The sequence below is a fragment of the Lytechinus variegatus genome, chromosome 13, assembly GCF_018143015.1.
Source record: "Lytechinus variegatus isolate NC3 chromosome 13, Lvar_3.0, whole genome shotgun sequence".
In the NCBI taxonomy this organism is placed as follows: domain Eukaryota; kingdom Metazoa; phylum Echinodermata; class Echinoidea; order Temnopleuroida; family Toxopneustidae; genus Lytechinus; species Lytechinus variegatus.
Window position 1 is genome coordinate 118,046 of NC_054752.1, and position 26,187 is coordinate 144,232.

Sequence of the window (26,187 nt, forward strand, 5' to 3'; positions counted from 1 at the left end):
CCTATAGTCTCACTTTGCTTCGCAGGTGAGACAAAAATGTTATACCCCAAAAAGTTTCAAGAATAAAGTTTACATTTTGATTAAAAGTTAATTAAAAAAATTTTAAGTATGGAACAACATGTTACTTATGGGACATTTACACACAATGTCAATGGGGAGATTTGTGTACAAAGTGAATGGAGAAAAACAACTTTCAAGAGTGCTCTAAAAAGTGATTATTTACCTTTTCTTTAGTTTTTAAAGACTGATTTGATATGAATACTGATTAATAACAAGTGGAATGCCTCTGGCCGTCTCACCTGCATCATGTGATTCAACATAGCAGCAGTGCTGACTTTAAAAATTACTATAACTCGTACAAGATGTTCAGTGATACTTGGTTACTAGACCAATACACTTTACATGATGGTAATTCAACAAATACCCCCAATGTGGCCAAAGTTCATTGACCTCACATGCCTTTTGACCTTGATCATGTGACCTGAAACGTGTGCCAAGTTTCATGAGAATTGGTTAAAAACTGAGGAAGTAGTTTGATGCGCAAGATTTGCAGCGGACCAACCAACCATACATTGATTCCTCTCCTCCTGAGAGACTAAGCTCGTCTAGGCTGGGCAGGAATTAGCCTTAGTGTGTGGAGCGTTGTGGCCCAGTGGATTAGTCTTCGGACTTTGAAACAGAGGGTCGTGGGTTCGAATCCCAGCCATGGCGTAATTTCCTTCAGCAAGAAACTGATCCACGATGTGCTGCACTCGACCCAGGTGAGGTAAATGGGTACCGGTAGGAAGTAATTCCTTAAGAAGCTGTGTGCGCTATGAACGCCTAGCTTAGCCGGGTAATATAGGAGCGCCTTGAGCACCTAACAAGGTGGAAATGTGCGCAATATAAATATCCTATATTATTATTATTATTATTATTTTTGAGTGGTTTGTCCTTTGGAACTTGCTAAGCTAAATTAATGAGTGAGATAATTTTTGTTTTTTAGGCAAATTTCATGAGTTACTCAATTGAAATTTAATGCATTCATGAGTAAACAGGAATTGTAATTTTAGTGTAGCATATTCATCTTGTGGACCTCAGAAGTGCGTTCCTGAGAGTCAGAGTAATGTGATGGTACCCTGTTACAAGCGAGAGGGTGAGATATATGCTAAGACTTGGTTAAAAGGGCATTCATCTTCTTTTTGTCCTTTTAAAAATTAAAATTCATATGTACTCTCCCCTCTCCACCTCCATTTCCCAGCACCCCCCTCTCTCTCTCTAGATGTCTCAATTCCTGGATCGTAGCCTATTCAAAACTTAAATGCCAAGTGACCAGTGGCTGATGGTCATTTTTTTATTGAATGATTACCAAGAAATTAATGATGATTAATGAAATTATTTATTGAAAAAAACTGAATGTTTTATTGATCACATTGCACAATGAATGAGTTGATTTACTGATAAATTGTTGATTAAATTTGATAGGAAAAATTTGATGCCCCAATTCAGAATTAATCATTAATTACAATATCCATCAGTCTCTCAACAGGAGGGGAGGGCAGGAAAGGGGGAAGGGGCAGGGGGCTGGATGTTCTAGTGACCCTTATTCCATCAAACTTCTTCTCCTACAAGTCCTATCTCACCCCCTATTCTCCCGACTCCCATGAACACATTGCTGAGATCCACATGATAAAGTTGAAATGCTGCCCAAAAAGAGAACCAAATGATAGAGATGAAATGCTGCCCCAAAAAGTGTAATTTGTGTTCACTCACACATTAAAGCTCAATTTAATGATTAATAAAATTTGCTTAAGCAACCAAAACTTTATCACAACGCCCTTAACTTTGAAAGTTCGAAAGGATTTGCCTCCCAAAAACTGACATTTATTGGAAGGCTAATTACAGCCCACCCTAATTTTCATACCCTTCGTTTCAGTGGGCAGTGCTTGCTCAAGCATGAATAGTTTTCCAACTTTGTGGTGTCATTTGAAAGTTGACTTTAAATTAATGTTGTAACCCGCAAGTGAAAACCCGAACCGTACCGTCCCGTATAATCCAAAAATTTGCAAGCGGGAGGACCTGCTGACCCGTCGGGTTTTAACCCGCAAGTCAATTTATCTTTGAAAAATATTATTTCTGCAATCCCCACACTATACAGGCTCAAATCTGGAAAATATATCTCAACTTCTACCTAGCCTAGAGTGAATTTACTTACAATTTGCAAATTAGCCTTTTTACTCCGGAGAGAAAATGTTTTTTTTGGGGTGACTTAAGTACTTCGTACCACGAAATGGATGTGCTCTGATCTCGGAATTGAAAGCATTACGCAATTACCTCCTTGGATCGGAGCTAGCGAGCCGCAGCTCAGCGCGCTAACGTATAACTAGCGATAGCCCAGGCTGCCCAGCAAGGATCGGCAATGTTATTTTTCAGTCCTGGGGGGCGTTTCATGAAAGGACTTGTCGGACATTTTATCCGACAAGTCCCATTTTATCCGACAGTTACCATAGGAACGGTGCCTCTCAGCCAATCAAAATCATGGAAAGATGTCAGATCTGACAACTTGTCGGATGAAAATATTGATGAAACGCTCCCCAGGTCGGTCGACACGGCGACTCACAACAATCATAATTACAAATACAATATTCAATTCTATGGGACCTTGTCTATAAAGTAATTAAAATTGCAATAAATACGTGGATAATGATACAGTCATTTTTTTCTTCTCGTTTACCTCCATATTATTTCCTTCTGTTTTTGTATTTCATTCGATATGGCCGCTAAAACTCGATGTTCAGTTTCCCGTCGCCCGCCCGCGTTATGAAATTTGGCCCGCGTTTGAAAATCAAATTCTAAAAATAATTCATTGTTTTACTATTTTGATATAGATCTAGATGCAAAACTGATATAAAACATAGCTTTTCAGTCACATAATTATTTGTATGTCTTGTAAATACCTGTAAATCCTTTCTTTTTCTTGTGAATGGAATGACACTGCATGCTCAACCATACCTCGAGGGATGTTCGTGCAGGGAGCCCGCACGAACATCGCTCGAGTTATGGTTGAGCTACCTCAATAAATCACAGAGTCTAGTAACCTCGCGTTGGTGAGTTATCATACGGCCTAGTAACATCCAAAATAACTGATCTTATTTGCTAATTATAATTTATACCAGGGGATGAGGTAAATATCAGACAAAAAAAATCATCAAACAAAGCTCAATCTGTTTTACAGGGCCGACGTGAGGCTCACGCACGTACGCATTGGCGCTTGTGCTAGCTAGCCAGTCTGAGCTCTGTCTCTCTGCCAGAGCTCTGGGGGACAATTCGCTCTGTAAAGGCCTCAATGATGGCGATTTTCTGTTTCAGACAGAGTTTATATTTCGGGTATATTATTCAAAACTGCCAATAAAGTTTGATGATTTCTTCATTGTCATGTATATTTAAGTTATTTATGAGTTCATTCTCACCAAATTTAGACTCCCCATAGAGAAATGCAATTTTCGTGGAGATCTGCGTTTTCAAAGAACTTCAGGAAAAGTAAGGGTATGTGGGCCTTCATTACATGGCCAAGTACTGGAATTAGATGGAGTAAGAAATTCATTTATATCCAAGTTCAACTCACAGTCTCACCCACACAAACACACCCACACCCAAGATTTTAAGCATGAAAATTTTATTGAAAATCCTACAATATCAAACAACAAGTAATAATCAATTTAATAAGTGAACAGGTATTCTTCAAAATACAAAAACGTAGTATTTGAAAAGAGCCCCTGAAATATTACCAAAAAATTGAAAATGGAGCCCCCGAAAAAAAATGATTAATTTTTCCCTGGCTTCAAGTTCCACAGAATAAAGTGCGTTAAAAGGTTACAAAAGGTCAAACTTTCATCTTCTGAAAAACAATAATGAAATCGGTTCCTCATTATGAGCTGGAAAAAATGGGACGGGAAACTCAACATCGAGTTTCATTGGCCCATGCGGTTGCTTTTGACTGCGCTGCATGCACTGGCGCTGGCCTTTGAAAGAGCAACTCGATGTATTTTATTATGTTGAACTGTCTCAGACTCTGTCCTGTTCACTGTTCACAAGACAAAAATATGCCGGCATTTTTTTAAAAGGAAATATCTACGTCTCTAAAAGAATCTGCCACGTAAGAAGCACATGATCTCAACTCAATTTTCATTGTGAATGTTTTTATCATGCGTCGTTACTTCTCCCTTTTTTTCGCATGACGGTCTGCGGGTTTGAGAATGAACTCGGCCCGGCCCGCAACCCGCGATCGGAGGCATACCGGCAGGTTAACCCGTACCGCAACGGGTGCGGGTTACAACATTACTTTAAATTGGCTTTCCATGTATGTAAGTTTTTTCCCAAAAAAAGCTACATTTAAATTTGGCAGCGATTTCAAAAGTGTATAGTTTTTGGGGGACGCACTGTGACTGGCCTTGAAGGGAACATCAAATCATTTTGGCCCAAGTCTTTAGAGGAGGGTAATCAGTCAGACCGAAGGTCCCTATGCTAATGAGCAAAAAGGCCAGATTCATCCAGATCATCTCCTGGCTGAATCCCCCTCCTTGCAAAATCTTGTGATTCATGAGATTTTAATTCTCTAAGAATTTAATACCTGTTTTAACCTCAAGTTAAATGAAATATCATTGCACCATCAGTTAGAGTAAAAGTTACTCTTTCATATTGGTTATTTCATTTTGTATACAATATTTTGTTAAAATAAGTAAATTTCTGGCCAGAAAATGTGCCTCAAAACTGAATTTTCTCCTCTGTTTTCTTTTGCAAATTGTGCAAAATGTTTTATTTTGAGCCTCAATGATATTTATATCACCATAAAGCTGAACTTCTGCACTTTCTCACAATGCCACTCTTGATATGCGGCACCTTTTAATCGGATCAAGATCACACTTTTCCCACCAAGGTACAAGACGAGATTTCTGAAATTTTGTACTTGCATGAATTCCAGAGTTCTGATTGGCTGGATAAGGTTCACAGAACAACAGACACAGAGTATTTGAGATTACCACATGGGAAGTGTGACCTTCCCACGAACCCAGGCACTGGAACCGTTGGAATTTGCCATTGTGTGGTCTCTTTGACCAATCAGAGTGCAGTATTCTTGTTTTCAAGCTGTTTTATGTACTTGGCAAATGAAAAGTGTGATCTTGACCCGATTATACCAATTCTTATTTTGAAACCTATATCATTTCAAAGCATACATTTTCAGTTTTATCATGATATAAAAATCATTTGGGCTCAAGCAAAAATAAAGTGTGAAAAAAAGCAGCTTTTGTCAGGTGAAAATATTTATTTTGTAGCATATTTTTAGATCAAAATTTTAACCTATATTACAAAATCTTTGAATAAATCCAAACACATGACCTGAAAGAATGATTCTTTTTCTTTATAATGGTACCAAAGTCATAAAATTTGATGCACAATTAGAGCAGCAATGATCGAATGAAAAGAGGTGCTTTGGTCCGCATCAAGCTCATTAAATATGCAAAACATCTCAAGTCATGAATATCACTTGGATGAAAGAAGCCACTTTCTTGGGACCTGCAGTCTGACTGGCAATATGGTTCTTTTAAGGGCAATATTATTTATTTCATTATTCATTGATTGGTATATATGTACATAAGAACTGACCAGCAGCACAAGCTGAAAGGGTCAATTTACAAAAATTTATGAAGTACAATATACAGAAATAACAAAGCAAATGCATAAAAACATAAAAGTATTCTACGTCAAAACTTATCTCCAACTAAAAGATGTATCTCATAAATAGAAGTTTGAGAAAGAGAGAAATAAGCAAAGGGGAGGAGGGAAAGAGAAGAAGGAGAAGAAGAAGAAGAGAGAGAGAGAGAGAGAGAAATGAGAGTAATGGAAAGAAAGAGAGGGAGAGAGGGGTACGTCCTCCAAATAGAAAGAGAAAATTGATTGAGTCAGAGAGAAAAAACAGAAAGTGGTGAAGAAGAGGAGGGTGACATGAGAACATAGAAATAAAAATACTGTAGATGATTGACACTACATAAAGATATGAATCCTAAATGAGATACAAAATGATTTATATACATAACAAAATAGATTCAACATAAGAACAAATAGTCTAATACATTTTAGTAAGACAATAACTGTAATCATTTTCCATGTACGTAGGCCTAACCTACAAAAAACTGATAGAAAGCTAAAGAAAGGATTATTAAAAAGAAAGAGGGACAGAAAAGAAAATAAAAAGAGAAAAGTGTAAGGGATATGACTCAAAAAGGTAAAGAGAATATTACTATAGGAAAGGGAAAGAAAGAGACAAGGGGAGAAAAAATAAGGTAAGAGAGTACATGTAAGTTTACATTGTAACAACACTAACAAAAAAAGGAGACAGAAGGATCATGGGCTGACACGGTGACAAGAAATGGCTACATAGTCAAAATACAGTAATTGCAGAAAACTACTTCAAAATCTTTGCAAGGTGAGGAATGTTGGATTTACGGTATCTTTCAGTATTGCATTTGATTGTGGGGAAACCAGTCATGTTGCGTAATTGTCCAGTACAAGAAACGGACCTTGGTGTTGGAAGTAGGTGTTTATGATGATCAGAGTTCATAAATTTCTGTCCAAAGTTTAATAAAAGTGAATCCCTTCTAGAAGATAGTGAAGTGAGTTTGCTAATTACAACAGCATCAGAGTAATGAATGTCATATCCTACAATTATTTTGAGTGCCCGGTTTTGAACAAATTCCAGTTTATCGGATTCTTTGATTGTGATAGAAGTGTGTCAGGTGTGACAGGGGAAGCATATTCGAGAATTGGCCTATATATGTAGTGTATACAGTCACTATGTCAGCCAAACTTGCCTTCGATCTCCTTAGAATACAGAGGGTGTACAACCTACGTGATGCCTTGGAAACAATTTCTTCAATGTGTAGGTTCCATTTGAGATCTTTTTGAAGTGTAACTCCTAAAAGTTTGATACTTTTGACAACATTGAGTGGGGTTAAGTTCAGGTGGAAATCAATACGGGGTACAAAGTTTCTTAGGAAGGATATTGGCATAAGGTTACATTTACATGTAGATGGTTTGGGAGGACATCATTATCAGTACACCATTTTGAGAGACAATCAAGTGACGATTGCAGAGAGGGATTTCCGTTACGTTTAACTATTTCTCCCAATGTTAAATCGTCAACGTACTTCCATCTGGAATCCCACTCGCATACAGCATCATTTACAAGTATAAGAAATAAAACGGGACCTAACTTGGTACCCTGCGGTACCCCACAGGATACTTCTACCAGAGGGAAGTAAAACTTATTAACCTTGGTACACTGGGTTCGATTAGTCAGAAAACTGCAAATAATTGGAATGATCGACCTACGAACATTCAAAAGAATAAGCTTTCATATTACAATGGAATGATTTACTCTGTCGAAGGCCTTAGTAAAATCAATAGTAGTTAAATAGGCGTAATGGCCGGGTTTGTCAAGGCCTTCAAGGACAAATTTTAGTAAGTGAACAAGATAGTGGGCAGTAAAGCAGCCCTTCACATTTCCAAACTGTTTCTTATCAATATGGGTTGATATATCTTCTACTACCCACTTTGCCACAAATGACTCAAGAGTTCTGGAAAATAATGGGGTAAGCGATATCAGTCTCAGCTGATCATAAGAACTTATCACTTTCTCTTTCGGTATGGGGTTTATACATGACGTTTTCCAGTCATCCGGGAAGGTGCCTTCCTGCAGGCATTGATTGAATATATATCAGGGACTCAGTTTTATAATTATGAGGGGAGCAATAAATAGCTCTCCTAGATCTTTTAAGGAGAGCGGTAGAGGAGCACTGCAAAAAGCTCTTCTTCAACATACAAGGGGAGCTTTTTGTCCAATTAACAAAACAGATGGAGGAAATGTATTTACTATAAAGTTACAATCAACAACCAAAGGAAGTATTTGTAATTGTTTTATAATGTTTTGTAATTAGATTGTGTGTTATCAAAACCTGTTTGAGTTAGGTTTTGACTTTGGCTTAAAGTTAAGTCACTAAAAATTTTTTTTTTTCAGGGGCTCCTTTTTTAATTTTTTTGGCAAATTTCGGGGGCTACTTTTTGCATTTCAGGGGCTCTTTTTAAATGCTACTTTTTTGTATTTTGAGGAATACCTGTTCACTTATTAATGAATTATTACTTTTTGTTCAATATTGTATGATTTTTAAAGTTATTTTTCATGCTTAGAATCTTGGATGTGGGTGTGTGTGGGTGAGTGCGTGTGTGTGTGACTGTGAGTTGGACTTGGATATAAATGAATTCAATACCTAATTTCTACTCCATCTATTCCAGTACAATACCCTGTACTCAGCCATGTACATGTAATAAAGGCCCACATCCCCTAACTTTTCCTGAAGTTTTTTGAAAACGCAGATCTCCATGAAAATTTCATTTCTCTATTGGGGTCTTTTGGGGAGTCTAAATTCGGTGAGAATATATTCATTAAGAACTTAAATATACATGACAATGAAGAAATCATCAAACTTTATTGGCAGTTTTGAATAATATTCATGAAATGTTAACTCTGTCTGAAACAGAAAATCACCATCATTGAGGCCTTTACTGAGTGAATTGTCCCCAGAGCTCTGGCAGAGACAGAGCTCTAACTGGCTAGCTAGTAAAAGCGCCAATGCGTGAGCCTGCCGCCAGCCTTGTAAAATAGATGGAGCTTTGTTTGATGATTTATTGTCTGATATAATACCTCATCCCCTAGAAAAAGAAAATAAATGATTTTTTAGTTATAATTAATAAATAAGGTAACTTATTTTGGAAGTTAATAAGCCGTTTTGAAAAGCAAAGCCGAATGACAACTCACCAATGCTAGGTTACAAGTCTCAGGGATTTATTTCCTGTGTAATTCGAATTATTTAATCATAGAATCGTGATATCTGTAGGGGAAACATGTGCATTCGAAATTGCACATGGTGGCAGTCATACAAATGTAATGGACCCCTATACATGCAACTGTTTCCCGACCGTTGCATTGATTTTTTTTCCGTACTTGGTACCATGTGTATGGAAATACGTGGTACAGAAAAAATAACGCAACGGCAGAATTTGAAACTGCGCTACTCGCTATTTTTAAGGATTATTCATGACTTTGAGTGTTGGATTTTGGATGATTTTTAAATGGTAAGCGGAGCTCCAGCATATTGAGGTGTTATTCACTCGGCAATAAGCATGATTTTGGGTGATTTCGAGGGTGACTTTAGGCATTTCCGCGCAGGTCAACGATTGCGAGGCGCGCTATTAATCGCGCTACCAAAAATGGATTAAGGCGCGCATGTAGCGTGCGATCGCTCTCGTGCGCCTTAAAATCGAATCCCTGATATATGTCAGTGGTTCAGGGCTTATTTCGAAAGGGTGGGTGCTGTCGCGTTAGGGTGCGTCAACGCGAACGCGAAGATTCGTCCAAATAAATTTATTTATTTATTCATTATTATTAAACACACCCTTTTGTCCAAACCGGGGGGGAGGGCTTTGGACGAAAGGGCGCGTTCCAGTGAACGCGACGCGACGTGGCGCTCCCAACGCACCCTTTCGGCCAAACCGGGGGGGGGGGAGGGGCTTTGGACGAATCTTCGCGTTCGCGTTGAGGCACCCTAACGCGACAGCACCCTTTCGACATAAGCCGTGGTTCAGCAAGTTCCACTGCAAACTCTTTGACTAGACGAATTGGTGAGTCATTGAAATGGGATGCTTTGTTTGCCTTTAGTTTCCTCAGAGCAGATAGAACCTGTCCCTGGTAAATAATAGGTGGAGGGGAATCTGCAGGTAAATAAGCTGGAAGTAGGTTTAAGTCAAGAGGAGGTAATTGGTTACAAATTGCAGCAAAGTGGGTATTAATGGAGACTGTCGTATCAAAAGGGTCATCGTCAAAACCAGGGATGTCTACTTTTTTAGTACTTAGCTTACACAATTTCTTTATGTGTTTGTGCCACTTTCCAGGCTGTGAATTCTTAAGATCATATGTACGGTTTGTGCATAATACTCTACCTTTGACTTTCTTATTTCCCATTGTTCTTGGTTACGCAAAGAAACCCACTTATCATGATCCTGTTTTCTATATGCCTTATTTCTATCCTTCAAGAGTTGTTTAATTCTACACGTCATCCAAGGTTTATCATTCTTCTTTAACAAAGATTTATTCAAAGGAAAGAACTTTATGTACCCATCATGTACATGTAAGGAACTATTGAATACACTATATATTTGATGTTCCCCAAAAGAAAATCCAGTCAATATTTTTATTATCATCCAAATCAGATATCTAGAGCAAATATCATGAAAATAGATATCTTTCAAGAATAGACGAGTAGGCTCTGCACTTTACCATTAAGACATACTTGTGCGCGGAACATTATGAAGCGTATCTCGTTATACGCTTCCTAAAATCAATGCCTGGATGTGAGACCAGGGATAATACAAGGTATATCAAGGCTCCACACTAACTTTTCTTCTTGGTGGCCCGATCAGTCGACCAAAATCATCAATTTCATATTCTTGGTGGCCTGAAAAGCAAATTTGATGGCCCTAAAACAATAGAGAGCATTACAATTTATCAAAACTTTGGTAGTCTGACTGGGCCACCAAATGCAGGCTTTTACAAGATTTTGGTGGCCCGACTCTCATTTTTGAGTGCCCATGGCCACTGCTTATGTCGAGACCTGGGTATTTATGTATTTTGCTTCGTCTCTGCATGCAAAGCCAATACATGCAGAGACCAAGTTTTGTAAATGAACAGCTCAGATGTTGGTTGTGTTTTGTATTCTCATTCAAAACACGCTATATTATTCTAGTTATTTTTATCACACGTGTATACAGGTGAGCCTGACTATCAAATCTCTCAAAGTGGGATCATAGTTTGCAATATTTGGCTTTATACTGTATGTGAAGAAAACAACCTTTGCAAAATCTCAAAGTCGGTGGAAATAAATCCTTTGACTTTGGTCATTACTCAACTTAAAGGACATTGACTTGAGCAGACATAAATTCTGTAATCACATTTACACCAAATTGGTTAAGGGCTTCTTTTCTGGGGTTTGTTTAAAAAAATAATTGTTTGAGGGATTTGATAAAACTGACTAAATAGCACTCTTGTACATGGACTCACCTCTTAGACTTTCTCATTGGTGACTTCGATGATCGTCTTGATCTATCTCTATCCTTCTTTCGGTCTTTGTCTCTCTCCCTATCCCTGTCTCGATGTCTATCTCGATCACGATCTTTTTCCCTGCCTCGATCCCTGTCACGGTCTTTGCCTCTATCTTTGTGACGATCAGAATGCAAGTCACGGGTTCTCTCACGGTCACGGTCCCTGCTATAATCCCTGTGCCTATCTCTATCCTTACTAGCCATCTATGCAAATGAAATAGAAAGAATTTTAAATTAATGTTGTAATCGATTTTAATTGCAATCCCGATTCGATTTTCCCCTTTTTCCTACATTTTTCCTAACTGCAATTTTTGATGAGTGGGAAAAAAAAATCGCATCGGAAAAAATAGAACAGAACGAGACAAAAAAAATATGGTGACATGTTTGTCATCAAAATGCGCTGATGATTTTTTTTTATCTCGGACAAAAGCGGTGGAAGGAAAAAAAGATAAAGGAGAAGAAAATTATGATTTATTTTGATCTCCGATAACAGAAAAGAGGAGATGATGATTTGTTTTGATCTCCGACGTAATTAGGCACTTCATGTGAAAATTAGGAAAGGCTGTTCCAGCATATTTGATAGGCTCACAATGAGGCTCAATATCTACGATTCACAAAACTGTTTGAATTTTCAAATTCAGATATCTAGAAGTCGAGTTATTGTCATCTTTGTGATGAAAAAACAGGGCTTTTTGTGGACAAAGGAAGATTGCAAAATCTTATTATTCTCTTTGTTTTGGGCATGGCACATTTATAACACATAGCTTATGGGGAATTGTTAAATTTAAATCTTAAAGTACTCAGATTGATTTGACATATTGGCATATGATTTCTTTTGTTCAAGGGCAACTACCCCTGGACGATTACCCCCACCCCCGGACAATTCCCCTCCCCCACCCGTCGCTTGCATCGGGTAACATTAGGGAAGAACAATAGAAAATAAGATGGCGGCGTAAACATCGGGCAAGTCTCTTCCGTCTTTTCATGACATTTTTCGCATTTTTTTGATGAATTCTTATCTAAAAATAAAATCCATAGCGTAAAAATGTCAGAAATGAAAGTTGTATCCCATGTACATGATTTATGGCTAGATCTTTTAGAAAGAAAGTAGAAATCTCTGGGGCGAAGGTTTCAGGTTTTTTGGTGGTACACACAAATGTATAGAGTAACCTTACGTTAGTAAATAATTTTTACTCTCTAGAACTAGAAGCCTCCTGGCTATGGAGGATGGACACATAGTGAAATACATTACAGTCATGTAAGTTGAATTATTCTTCTCATATTATTTTTCTTTAATATTTACAAAAGTCAATAAACATGATTTCCATCCCACCTTTGTGAATCGGAATGTCCGATCGAGTTCACCGTCTCTCGAAGTTCGGGTAGGTGGAGTGTAGTGTAGGCTGTAGCCTACACTACATCCAGGCCTGTGAGTGGGGTTTCAAAAAAATAGCGGAAAAATCTGAAAATTTACCTTTACTATCGCCAAGCCGCTGCATATGCCCATCATGATTTTGCGACCAAAATTACGCAATTCCATATAGGGCATAATTTATTTTTCATTAGTAACTTGGGAATATTTTTTGTATTCAAAAGAACGCGCGCAAAAACTTGAATTTTGGGCATATTTTTGTGTACGCCCTCTATTGGTGGAAAGTAATATGGCAAGAAAATTTTCATTTTTCAATCTAGACCTAGATCTATATTTTTAAAATTTTAATAAAGAAAAAAATAATTTAAAGAATCAAATTTACATAAGAGCCAAGTTATATGATGAAGAGCTGTAGATCTAGGCCTATTGGAAACTGACAATGTAAAAAAAATCAAGCATTTGTCCCATAGAAAAAGAGAAAATTGTTTTGTCACACATAGATAGATCCTAGAGATGTTAATACCGGTAGGGCCTAGGCCTATCGGTACTGAGAACCACTTGTTCACTGCAACCATCCTGCCTGTAGGGAATCTACAGGTAGGACTAGATCTATGGTATGCCAATGCTGTACATAGCACAAACTTTGAAAAATCATTAAAATATCATTTTTGTCACCAAAATTACTAATTTCCATACAGTTGCAATTTATTTTTCATTAGTAACTTGGGAATAATTTTTGTATTCACCAGAGCAATCAAAAACTTGAATTTTGGGCATTTTTTGTGTACACCCTTTATTGGTGGAAAGTTATATGGCAAGAAAGTTTTCATTTTACAATCTCTAATTTTAATTGAGAAAAAAATAATTCAAAGAATTAAATTTGCATAAGTGCCAAGTTATATGATGAATAGCTGTAATGAAAACTGACAGTGTAAGAAAATCAAGCATTTGTCCCATATAAAAAGAGAAATTAAGCCAAACATTGCCACCATTATTTTACCACACATGGGGATGTAACTGAGAACAAGGTTATATCATAACCTGGTTCATTGAATGAGTGCTGAGAACCAGGGGCCTGTTGCATGAAATGGTTTTTCGTAGAACCATTCTACGTAAGAACGAGATATCGCTCAACTGTTTCACAAAGCCGATTTGGGTGATACGAAGAATGGTCCTTGGAAAGACACCTCCAGACATGTCCTACAAAGGCATGATCTTCTTTGCACACCGCCCCGCCACCGTCGGCATTGAGAGAAAATGCGTTTACTTTACGGCAAGCCACACTGACATATCACCTTAAAACATATTTTTTAGTGGGTTTATGATGCATTTTATCTGGGATGGCACCAAGTTATATATGGGGGCTAGTTGTCATCAATTTCAGGTCAACAAGATGACCAAAAGCGGATGTCATTTTAACTTCTCCGGGGGTAATGTAGGCCCAAACTTTTTTAGAAATATGTTTTCTTTATTCTCCCTCCGTCAAATCCCCTCTCCTTTTTTTATAAAAAAACTTGAACTATCGAAATGGGCGGCACTATATCTCTGACCCCTCAAGCTTTCTCAATATAAATTCTAGATAATTAAACAACATGAAAAACAACGGCCGATCGAGACTGGGGAGGAGAGAAATTTTTTGATTTTTTGAGGTTCCAGTCTCATGTACATGGGATAAAACTTCATGTCCGACATTTCTACACCCTCGTTGTTATTTTTTTAACGAGAATTCATCAAAAAAATGAGAAAACACGCGTCTGTAACGTTGGCAAAGAACAATAGGAAACATAGTAAACATCGGGCAAATCTCTTCCGTCTTTTCAAAATATTTTTCTCATTTTTTTATGAATTCTTGTTAAAAAAAATAACGAGGGTGTAGAAATGTCGGACATGAAGTTTTATCCCATGTAGGCCTACATGTACATGATTTAGGGCTAGATCTTTTAGAAGGAAATTAGAAATCTCGGGGGTGAAAGTTTCAGGTTTTGGCTTCCGTTGTGTGGGTCAATTACCAGGAAGACCTGGCTTCGTATGAGAGTAAGCTTACCTTACGTTAGTAGGCCTAAATGATTTTTACTCTCTAGAACTTCTATTAGAAGCCTCCTGGCTAGGTACATGGGTAAATACACGGGAAGCTACTGGGCGCCAGCCCGCTAGGCGGGCCTGCGCTCCCTGGGTTACAATTCTACAATCCACAAAGAAGAATTGTACAGGAAACCCGTGCATGCGCAATACGATCGTTCGATCGCCAGCGTAATGCGTGACGTCATGTTTCATTCACAAATCTTGAGCTGTGATCTCATTGGGTGTTTTGGCTCTCATTTGCATATTCTCCCATAATACAAAACCTATGTAGTGCGAGAAGATTCTGTGCGAACCACCGATCAACCTCATACTAAACACGACATATTTCCTTCAAGATTTCGAGTTCAAAATCTCATTTTCTTCGTACGGTGTGGCTACATTACCTCGGAAAATCTGATGATATTTTGCGGACTTCTCGTCATTTGGTAAGTCATATTTTTGAAGATATTTACCGTCGAGAGATGAAAATCGCATGACTTTGTTCGTTGTTTACTGTGTATCAATGTGTGCAAAGTATATGTGAGCGACATGTGTAGGTAAAAAGCGACTTAGTGAAAACTGTCTCCACCGATGTTGATTTTGTGGACTGCTTTGCGGTGGTGTTAGTGCTAGCCCGCATTGGTGTATATAAAGCATGGGAGCGGTGCGTTGTGATCGGGCTTCGCTCGGGTGTTCGTGAAGGGCCGTGGAATGTGTGTGTGGAGCTCGGCCATGCGGCCTTGGGGTGTGAATGTAATATGAGTGGCAGCTGCAGCTGTTGTTTTGTATGCCTCTGAAATCGAAGCTCTCTCTCTGTTCAGGGCGAATATAGTGTTTATGTTTTAGGAATATAAGTTTGGGCATTTTATTTGTTGGAACTTTGATACTGATGTGATACTGATCTAACTTCTAAACTGGACACTGATTTTATTTTTTTTCGGTAAGGCCAGGGAAAATCAATGGAATTGTTGAGACATTTAACATCAACAATTATAGACCCTATAGAAATAGTGGAAATTAAATTGAAAAAAATAATGCAATTTACAATCACTGAAGTGCGGAAGTGTACCAAATTGATATGGATGGAGATTGATTTTGATTTTGTTACCTTCAGTATTTTTTTTTACAAAAATCATAAATATTTTCCTGCTCTGTTCTTTTTCTTATCTAGTTTTTTATTAATCTTTGAATGACCAATTATGACATTAGCAATAAATCAAACTCAAAAGTTCAAACTATGGTCTATTTTCATTGTATAATCTACAGCATAAATCCGAAGATGACTGACTGATACTGGTTGAAACACTGTTGTTCACAAGACCCAAAGGACAAAGGTTGAGAGCTACAAGTTCATGTGGGCAATTCCACAGGTTGGTGTACATGAGCTTAAAAATTCAAATGTAATATTTTCTTGAATTTTTAATACTTTAAGTCCTTCATACATGATAGTTTCAGGAACAAGAAATAAAAAGTTTATTTTCATATGTATACTTTGGAAAAAAATGGTCAAAAGTTGTGTCTTCCATTGTGTACCAAAATACAAGAAAAATAGTGAAAAATGAAATATGCCTTATTACCATTTTGTTGTTGCAACAACATACCACTTTACATATTTCTGAAGTTTAGAAGAGTCAAATTACTTAAAATACACAACCGCTTTTCAAGTAAATTTGTAGTACTCATTCAAAAATAAATATTGCAACCTGCTCAGGTGATGTAACGTGAGTAACCGAAAAAACTGACTTTGTTTTCTGAGAGAAAAATTCTTCACAGTTAATTGGTGGGATTTTAAATTCTCTTCCTTCAAACAATCTTTGACACAGTGATGACCATCAAAATCATTAAAAAGTACAATTTTTTTATAAAATTGATGAAGAAAAACTGTAACGTGAGTAACTTTGTAACGTGAGTAACCATCATGTAATGTGAGTAACCAGTAAAAATTATTCAGTTCGGTAACATTTTCTGTGGGATGTCAAGTTTTAAGTCTCATGGTGAGTTGTGAAGTTATTCTTGATTAATTAAAAGCAAAATGAGGGTACATCTCTTTGATGCGACTCTTTGTTCATCAAAATATCAGTGGTCACACAATCACACAAAAAATTAAATATTAGTAGAAGTATTCACAATGCGAGAGTGCATTAGTAAGACTTGGATTTGATTAGCCAAACTTTAAAGAGTGTTTAAACAACACATTGAATGCCCTTACCTGTAACCCTATCTAGGCCGGGGTATTTTGGGAGTTGATATGGCCCGGGGGGGGGGCTCCCAGGCCCCCCTTGAGATCTCGGCCATTGGCCGCACGATCACGCCAAAAATTTGTGTGCAGGTTGTTTTGGACATAATCTACAATACTATACAGTAATTTATTTCATGCAAATTGGTAAAGCGATTATGCTAATTAATGCATAATTAGTAAGCGAAATCATACTTTTCCCTCCTACTTCCTAATAAAGCTCCAATTGTTCCACTTTTTGGTATAAAATTTCTTTTAGATGTTCCTAGCAATGAATTTTACACACATTATTGAATTTTTAATGACATGTGTGTTGTTAACCATACATAGACAAAATGTAACGTGAGTAACCGTAACGTGAGTAACCATATTATCTGCACCCCAAGTAAAAACCATGTGTTCTTTATTTTTTTAATTATATACAAAGTTTGTCTCCCTAATACACTTCTTTGAAATGGATATAATCAACTTTCATAAAAGCCTTGTATGAGGAGACTTTTCACTTATGTTGACTTTTAATTTTATGCATGTCCAAATCATGTAACGTGAGTAACCGACACATTCCAAAGATTTGCCAGGAGCATAATAGAATTTCCCAAGTTTTGTTTTTATACGAAGGATAGTCAGACTGTGTACTTTGTTGTGATAAGGAGATGTTTAGTTCCTATCAATAATAATGGAGTTACAGCTCCAAGTATGAGTCAAGGTGTCTCCAAATGTAAAGTGAGTAACCGTGGAATAGCCCATATCACATTATTCTACTCAAGAAGGTGAAGGATTTGGGGATCACTAAAACAAGACCGTCGGATATAGAAACAATTTTATTTTATGAGATAATCTTTCAACTTTATTTTTACTTAATATTGAAGAAGAGAAAAAATCTTTAAAAATTATGAATGATGCTGAGAAGGGTAAAACCATTTTCTGTCAATGAAGATGCACTGTAAAAATATTGTCATAATATTCTTGTGATTTATTTGTAATTAACAGGGCGCAACAAACCCGCTTGCCCGATTGCCCGGGGCAAGTGAAAATGACGTGCGGGCAAGCATCTCTCAAAGTCAATTGCCCGATCGGGCAAGTGGTTGTTGCGTCTTTTTTTTCTGTACCGTACCTCGTTTTTCCACAAATCATCCAAAATCCACACTCAAAATCATGAATAAGCCTTAAAAAATAGGAGTAGCACCGTTTCAAATTCCGAAATTGCGTTATTTTTTCTGTACCACGTATTTCCATACATGGTACGGTGTGGTACCAGGTATGAAAAAAATCAACGCAATGGCCGGGAAACAGTTGAATGTAGTATAGGGGTCCATTATGACTACCACCATGTGCAATTTCTAATGCACATTTTCCACCTTCCGATATCACAATTCTGTGATAAAATAATTAGAACTACACAGGAAATAAATCACAGAGTCTAGTAACTTCGCATTGGTGAGTTGTCATGTCATTCGGCTTTGCTTTTCAAAACGGCCTATATTAACATCCAAAATAACTTGCCGTATTTGTTAATTATAACTTAAAATTCATTTGTTTCCCTTTTTGAGGGGATGAGGTAAATATCAGACAATAAATCATCAAACAAAGCTCCATCTATTTTACAAGGCCGGCGGGAGGCTCACACACGTGCGCATACTAGCTAGCCAGTCTGAGCTCTGTCTCTCTGCCAGAGCTCTGGGGGACAATTCGCTCAGTAAAGGCCACAATGATGGTGATTTTCTGTTTCAGACAGAGTTTACATTTCGGGTATATTATTCAAAACTTCCAATAAAGTTTGATGATTTCTTCATTGTCATGTATATTTAAGTTATTAATGAATACATTCTCACCAAATTTAGACTCCCCCATAGAGAAATGCAATTTTCGTAGAAGTCTGCGTTTTCAAAGAACTTCAGGAAAAGTTAGGGTATGTGGGCCTTTATTACACGGCCGAGTACAGGTTATTGTACTGGAATAGGCGAAGTAGAAATTAGATATTGAATTCATTTATATCAAAGTTCAACTCACAGTCACACCCACACAAACACACGCGCGCACACACACACACACACCCAAGATTCTAAGCATAGTGAAAAAAAATACTTAAAAATCATACAATATTAAACAATGTTACTGATAATTCATTAATAAGTGAACAGGTATTATTTAAAAAATTGGGCAAGCAGTTTTTTCTATCGGGCAAGCAAATTTTTTCATCACTTGCCCAACAGGGCAAGTGACGAAAAAAATTTTTGTAGAGGCCTGATTAATATGTTGTTTCACTGTTGAAAATAATTCAAACAACGTTGTTTAAAACTTTAATATGTGAATTGAATATTAGTTTAAACATTTTAAACAAGTGTTTAAGAACTTTATAAACAAAGTTTAAACTCTAATATTTAATTATCAATAAATAAAGCATGGTTGTTTCAGATTTTAAACACTTGTTTAAACTGTTTTAACTACTATGGTAGTATACAGCATTGTTTAAATTATCTTAACATATATATATATATATATATACATATATATATATATTCAATAAATTATTATGCATTAAATTTGCCTTTACTAAGAGTTTCCAGTTCAGTATGAATTATAAAAACATGGAATTATGGAAGGACATTCACTTTCACGGAATACATGTAAAACACTGTTATAACTAAAAATTATCGTGATAAGTAAAATGAAGATCATCACACTAAATTAAAGCCAAACTGTAAAGTGTAATCCAACCCCTATATCATGATTTCTTGTAATAAAGATTTAACAATTTGCAACTGCAACAACTATATTATTTTTATGTCATTATAATACCCCAGTCACATTTCCCTTACGGCGGCCTTACGGCAAGTCGAAAACGGCAGTTTAGAAATAATTTTTTTCTACATAATTTATACATGATTTGAATGAAAATTAATACAAGTGGAATGCCTCTGGCCGTCTCACCTGCATCACGCGGTTCAATATAGCAGCAGTGCTGACTTTGAATACTACTCTAACTCGCACAAGATGTTCAGTGATACATGGTTACTCTTATGTCCACTTTTTATGAACTAGACAAATAAACTTACAGAGATATGATGGTTATTCAACAAAAAACCCCAACATGGCCAAAGTTCATTGACCTTACATGACCTTTGACCTTAATCATGTGACCTGAAACTTGAACAGGATGTTCAGTGATACTTGACTACTCTCATGTACAAGTTTCATGAATCAGATCCATAAACTTTCAAAGTTATGATGGTAATTCAACAGATACACCCAATTCGGCCAAAGTTCATTGACCTTTGACCTTGGTCATGTGACCTGAAACGCGCACAGGATGTTCAGTGATACTTGATTACTCTAATGTCCAAGTTTATTTAACTAGACCAATAAACTTACAAAGTTATGATGGTAATTCAACAGATACCCCCCATTCGGCCAAAGTTCATTGACCCTAAATGACCTTTGACCTTAATCATGAGACCTGAAACTTGCACAAAATTTTCAGTGATGCTTGATTACTATTATGTCCAAGTTTCATGAATCAGATCCATAAACTTTCAAATTTATGATGGGAATTCAACAGATATCCCCAATTCGGCCAAAGTTCATTGACCCTAAATGACCTTTGACCTTGGTCATGTGACGTGAAACTCATGCAGGATGTTCAGTGATACTTGATTAACCTTATGTCCAAGTTTCATGAACTAGGTCCATATATTTTCTAAGTTATGATGACATTTCAAAAACTTAACCTCAGGTTAAGATTTCGATGTTGAATCCTCCAACATGGTTTAAGTTCATTGACCCTAAATGACCTTTGACCTTGGTCATGTGACATGAAACTCTAATAGGATGTTCAGTAATACTTGATTAACCTTATGGCCAAGTTTTATTAACTAGGTCCATATACTTTCTAAGTTATGATGTCATTTCAAAAACTTAACCTCAGGTTAAGATTTGATGTTGACGCCGCCGCCGCCGTCGGAAAAGCGGCGCCTATAGTCTCACTTTGCTTCGCAGGTGAGACAAAAACGACTGTTTTCGACTCAACGTACGACCGGCGTAGAACAAATGTGACTCCTACACTAATTAAGGTCAGACGTCAAAATTTGTAGAATATCTTTTAATGGAAAACTGGAATGGATCGATATAAAGTTCAACGAAGTTACTTAAAGCCAGATTTATTCACATATTGATCAATAAATTTACCCCATATTTTCTACATCTTTTGATATTGTGATTTAATTTTCTGAATGCGTGTTTTGGTTCTGTCAACCATTGTTTTTCACGTCTTTGACAGACTCGTACCTCGGCTCGGTCATATATTTGCCGCACGTCGAGTCGAAAACAACATTTCTATTCATTTTTAATTTTTTATACATGTACAAACCACAAATGTAGCTGGTACAAAAACAATATTAAAACGACTGTTTTCGACTCGCCGTATGGCCGCCGTAGAGCAAATGTGACAGAGGTATAAGGACCATAGCCCCTCGGTCCGTGAAATCTCAAGATTAATTGTTCTGAGGCTTCTAAATAATTAATGGACATCTGCATTCATTAGAAGGAGTCCAAAACTTCTCTGTATAAATTGAATATTTTTCATTTTCGGATAAAATATAACTTTCATAATTACTAGCTGTCTGCTAACGTTTATAATTCGTATCCAATTATTTCATTTTCAACATGAAATATAAGTATTTTCATTTGTATCAGGAGCGGATCCAGGATTTGTTTTAAAGGAGGGGGCACGTTTTCCCGTGGAAAATTTTTACAAGCAAAAAAAAAATAAATAAAAAATATATTTTCTATTTTAAGAGTATTTTGGTCTTCATTTTCGGGGGGGGGGGGAGGGCACGCTTCTGTTTTAACAACATTTTACATTACAAATTTTGCTTGTGCCTCTCAATGGTGGGGGGGGGGGGGGCGCAAGGGCCGGCTGTGCCCCTGCCCCGGATCCGCCAGTGATTTTTATTGTTTGTTCACTCATGATCTCGAACGTTTTCAAAATGCATACATGTACCTCACGATTTTTTAAAAATACGATTCTAAATGTTTGGAAGTAGTTCGACAGGCCTAATTCTTTTTGATATACCACACTCATGGAACTGCTGTTGCTACTCTGCAGTCTGCACCAGTGTGTATTACTAGTAATGCACAAGCTTGAGAGAGAAAGGGGGGGGGGGGTAGGATGGTCGCAAAGAGCGATTGAGCAAAAGACAAAGGGGTTATGAAGAGGGGATGTTGAGAATTGAGATCAGTGTTGGGGGGATGTTCAAAGCGAATGTTGTCACTGCTGATGACGACGATGGTTGATTAATCTTTACATCTTAATTTGGGCGATTTGGGAATTTTGACAAACAAGAAAAGAACATCAAAAAAATGGAAAAGGGTTTCAACCAAAAATAATTTTGGTTTTCTTGTACCATGGGTGGGGAGAAGTGAGTGATTCAGTAAATTTCCTTAGAAGTGTACTTTTAAGTTACAGAAGAGGATTTCACCAAATGACGGGAATTCGGGAAACACCATTTTCAAGCAATACTACAATTCAATCACGTTCCATCGGCTTTAGGGCCGAGTGTTCTCGTTCACATTCCAACTATCATTTCATAAATAGGCACTCTTAGAAATTAGACCGATGCCGTTGTATATAAAGATGACTATTTGTTTAAGGGTTAATTGAAATTGAACAATTAATCGAAACGATATTCTAATCAAAATAGTATCAACTCGTGTAGATGTCTAGGGATGAACAGATGAAACAGACAAACCAATTAAATGTAACTTGAAATCGGACTGTAACTTTCGATTAATTGCTCAATTCCATCAGAAATATTCTTCATTCTACCTTAAGACTCGTCTATTCAATGCCTCTTATTACTCTTAATTGTTTCTGGATCTATTTTACTATCATATTTGTACCTGTTCTCTTTCGTTCTTTCTTCTTTCACTGCGCCTTGGGAATGACTCTGCCGAGTGGATTTGGCGCATTACAAATCACATATTATTATTATTATTCATGAAGTCTTGTCAGACTGTTGAATGTGAACTTCTATTGGAATTTATTGAATCACGTACTCCTCCCAATCAAGGTATATTTCCCAATCACCATAGATAACATACGGTTACATACCCATGCATAAATGGTATCTTGTTACATTGTTAGGTATTGACGACATCTTCATAAATATGTTCACAATTATTTCATGAAATGTCACCATTAATTGCCGTGGCTGTGACATGTTAAAGCCTGAAAGCTATGACATAAAACAGTTCTTGCACTTTGATATAGAGGTCAGATATTCTCGTCATCTAATATAAACATTGCATTATGCAACATGTTTCAAAATGGGTAAGAAAATCACATTACCATTGGTATCCAGACAATGAGTCCATGATTAGACCAGGATCATCGGAGTCTACCCCTTATTTTTTTTTTTTTTTTGGGGGGGGAATTTCTTTTTTTTCAGCACATCGAAGTGAGGAAAAAGACACTACCCCAAACCCTATATTGGTATTAAATGATGATCACGTTTAGGACTGAGGGAATTGGGGGAGATGGTATGGGGAGGGAGAGTATTTCATTTTCCAATAAAGTGCAAAAGTACAATATTTTCATGAACATGAACAAAATAAACAAAAAGTTATAAGCTCAATATTTTTATTGCATTGTTCAATAATACTAGCTGTAACAATGTTAAAAACATTTCAGTCATCATTGTTATTACATGTGTTTCATCAATATCAATATATTGACAATGGAAATGATTTTTTAATATAGATAAAGATAATATATTTTTTATGACTATTGTGAATTTTAAATAATCCTATTTTAGATCTTAAATTAAAACACCTTTCTGAAACAATCACTTTGATATCTCCTGTAAAATTAATTTTAGATAAAAAATATTTTCTGCTAAAATTGATTTCTAAGATCCTGTCTAAAAATTGATGAAACACTCTAGCTGGAGTAGAAGTGCATAATACAAAGATATTGAATATACTAGCTCAAACTCTTATAATGATATTGTCCAGCAAAAAAAAGTCAAATAGTTAATGAAAAATAATTGAATTATAAACAAACAATTGAGTCAAATGGAATAAGAAAATTAACACACAATGCAATCGTGTCACATTCGTTCTCACTTTCGTAGTTGCAGCTAGCATGGGGGGGGGGGGATCAGGCGTCCGGACACTTCATACTTTTGAAGCATTCTATTTTTTGTCTTTGCATTACAGTAAAAGTATGGATTCAATGGTTGTAATCATCTATAGTTCTCCATACTATTTCCTAATATCTTGAACTAAAAATTGATGAAACTTTGCTTGTAAATTTCTCCAAATGACTTTCTAAAATTGATCGTCCGGACACACAACCTGTCCAGACATACAACTGGGTAGACTCAGCTCATGCTAGTCTAGAAGCACTCCCACACTCCAGACAAAATGTCACAAGTACATGAATTCTCGTTTGCACATAGAAAATATAAATTATATGCTCCAATAGTTAAAATGTACTGCCTTTCATTCAAGGTTCAAATATCCTATAAGTACACTCTTTTTGAACATCAGATTATTCTATTAAAAAAACAAAGTTAATTTATAGGACATTAATATACATGTATGAAGTCTGCGCCGAGCATCTAATCATAAGGCAGTCTACCAGGAAATTCTCTTATCGCAGGGGCAACGCAGAATTCAGTACAGACAAGTATACATGTACATAATATAGATACGCTGTGCACTGTACTCAACGCAAATACAATTTATGCAAGCGGCCTTCGGCATTGCGTAACCCGATGAAAACCACATGTTTGTCTTTAGACTTCGGACACTGCCTGCCGAAGTGCCGATATCATCCGAAAATGCGCCCGAAATCTACACGCTGGCATCTTTACCCGACACAGTGTTGTGCTCCGTGAGTGAGCATATCGCGCGTTGTAAAGATTCTCACACACAGCGCTGGGCGAGGAAGGGAAGAGGGTCGCGCGATCAGCCAATCAGCGTGCAGGGATTCTGTCTACTGTGTGCCTATGGGGAAAGTTCTATGTGGAAGACTAATACCCTTTTCATAAACCTATCCTCCAATTAGCCGCCTAAGAGTAATGCGGATAATTCAATAAAAATTGCGTTCATATAAACTCCGAAAATAAGCCGCATTATTTTTACGAGCGCCCGTCCTGAAAAAGGCGGATAATCGCCATGACAACTGGACACGCCCCCTCCGATGCGGTTGTGTTGGAAAAGGGTGACCTTGTGACCGCACCATGGCAATTATCCGCATTATTTGGAAATGCGTTTATAAACTCAAAATCTTGTCCCGATGCTGCTATTATGCGGATAATAGCAGCATCAGAGTAATGCGGATAACTCTTGTCCTCCTCCAATTTTACGACCAAATTATGCTGCTATTAGCCGCCTAATTCATTTTAATGGGGTTTATGAAAGGGGTAAAAGTTGCCTTCGTGAAACGGAAAGCGCTGATTTGTCGCCAATCTTCCTATCTTGGAAGAATGGTCCTAGACGTTCGCGTTCCTACGTATCGCTCATCTCGTCATGCAACAGGCCCAGGCCAAGGTACCGGTACCTGTTCATTGAATGAGTGGACCATGATGGTGTGGACTGAACTAGGCCTACAAGAACAGTAGAGGCGCTGGTCCAAAAATTGGGATGGTCCCAGAAAACAAGGATATCCTCATAAACCAAGACAAATCATGTCTTGATAAATTGAGACTGTCCTTGACCTTGTTTATGGGGACGTTTTTTTTTCACTTCCCCCTACGGGACAAAGACCGCAATTACGGAAATTGAGAGTGCTAAAAATAGATTCAGTGACCTCAATTCCCCCCAGTTCACCGTCTATTTTTCGTGACTTACCGTCTTCCAATAATCTTGTTATGAAACGTGATATGTTTACATTGACTAGCACACTTCATTGGTGTCGGCACTTGACAGGTGAATGAACATTCCTACCTTGCCCCGGAGACCCCGACACGTCTTCAGACAGTGTCGGGGTCCTGAGTTCCTCCATGCATTCTCACCGGAGTACAAAACTTCGCGATGTTTGGCATTAGAAAAACGGTGATAATAATGAATTAAAAATATAACGATGAATATCAATCTTACCTAAACAAACTGTTCCTAAATCAGCTTAACTTTCAATTAAAACTGATGTATACAATTCCAATAAATCCTTCGAAAGAACGTCAATTTTCGGACTTTTGTTCCAATCGCGAGATCGCCATGTTTGAAGAACGTGAAAATAGTTTCTGCGCATGCGTATATAAATATTCATAAGATGACGTCTCAATTCAATACCATTTTTTCATTTTAATTTGAAAAAAAATCTGTA

At 37.1% G+C, this 26,187-nt stretch overlaps 1 protein-coding gene across 3 annotated transcripts in view; it reads right to left on the reverse strand.

Moving 5' to 3' along the window:
- LOC121426341 (probable ATP-dependent RNA helicase DDX23) overlaps positions 1-26,187 on the reverse strand; it is an 86,680-nt gene that overhangs the window by 54,213 nt on the left and 6,280 nt on the right. The window contains exons 1-2 of one of the 3 annotated variants that reach the window (XM_041622610.1): positions 14,607-14,688; positions 11,150-11,394 (exon numbers count right to left, since the gene is read on the reverse strand). In XM_041622610.1, coding sequence (XP_041478544.1) covers positions 11,150-11,394 — 245 coding nt within the window. In that variant the 5' untranslated portion in view covers positions 14,607-14,688. Of the gene's footprint in view, positions 1-11,149; positions 11,395-12,523; positions 12,619-14,606; positions 14,689-26,187 lie in introns of those variants that run through there. The other 2 variants (XM_041622611.1, XM_041622608.1) reach the window with 2 other exon arrangements.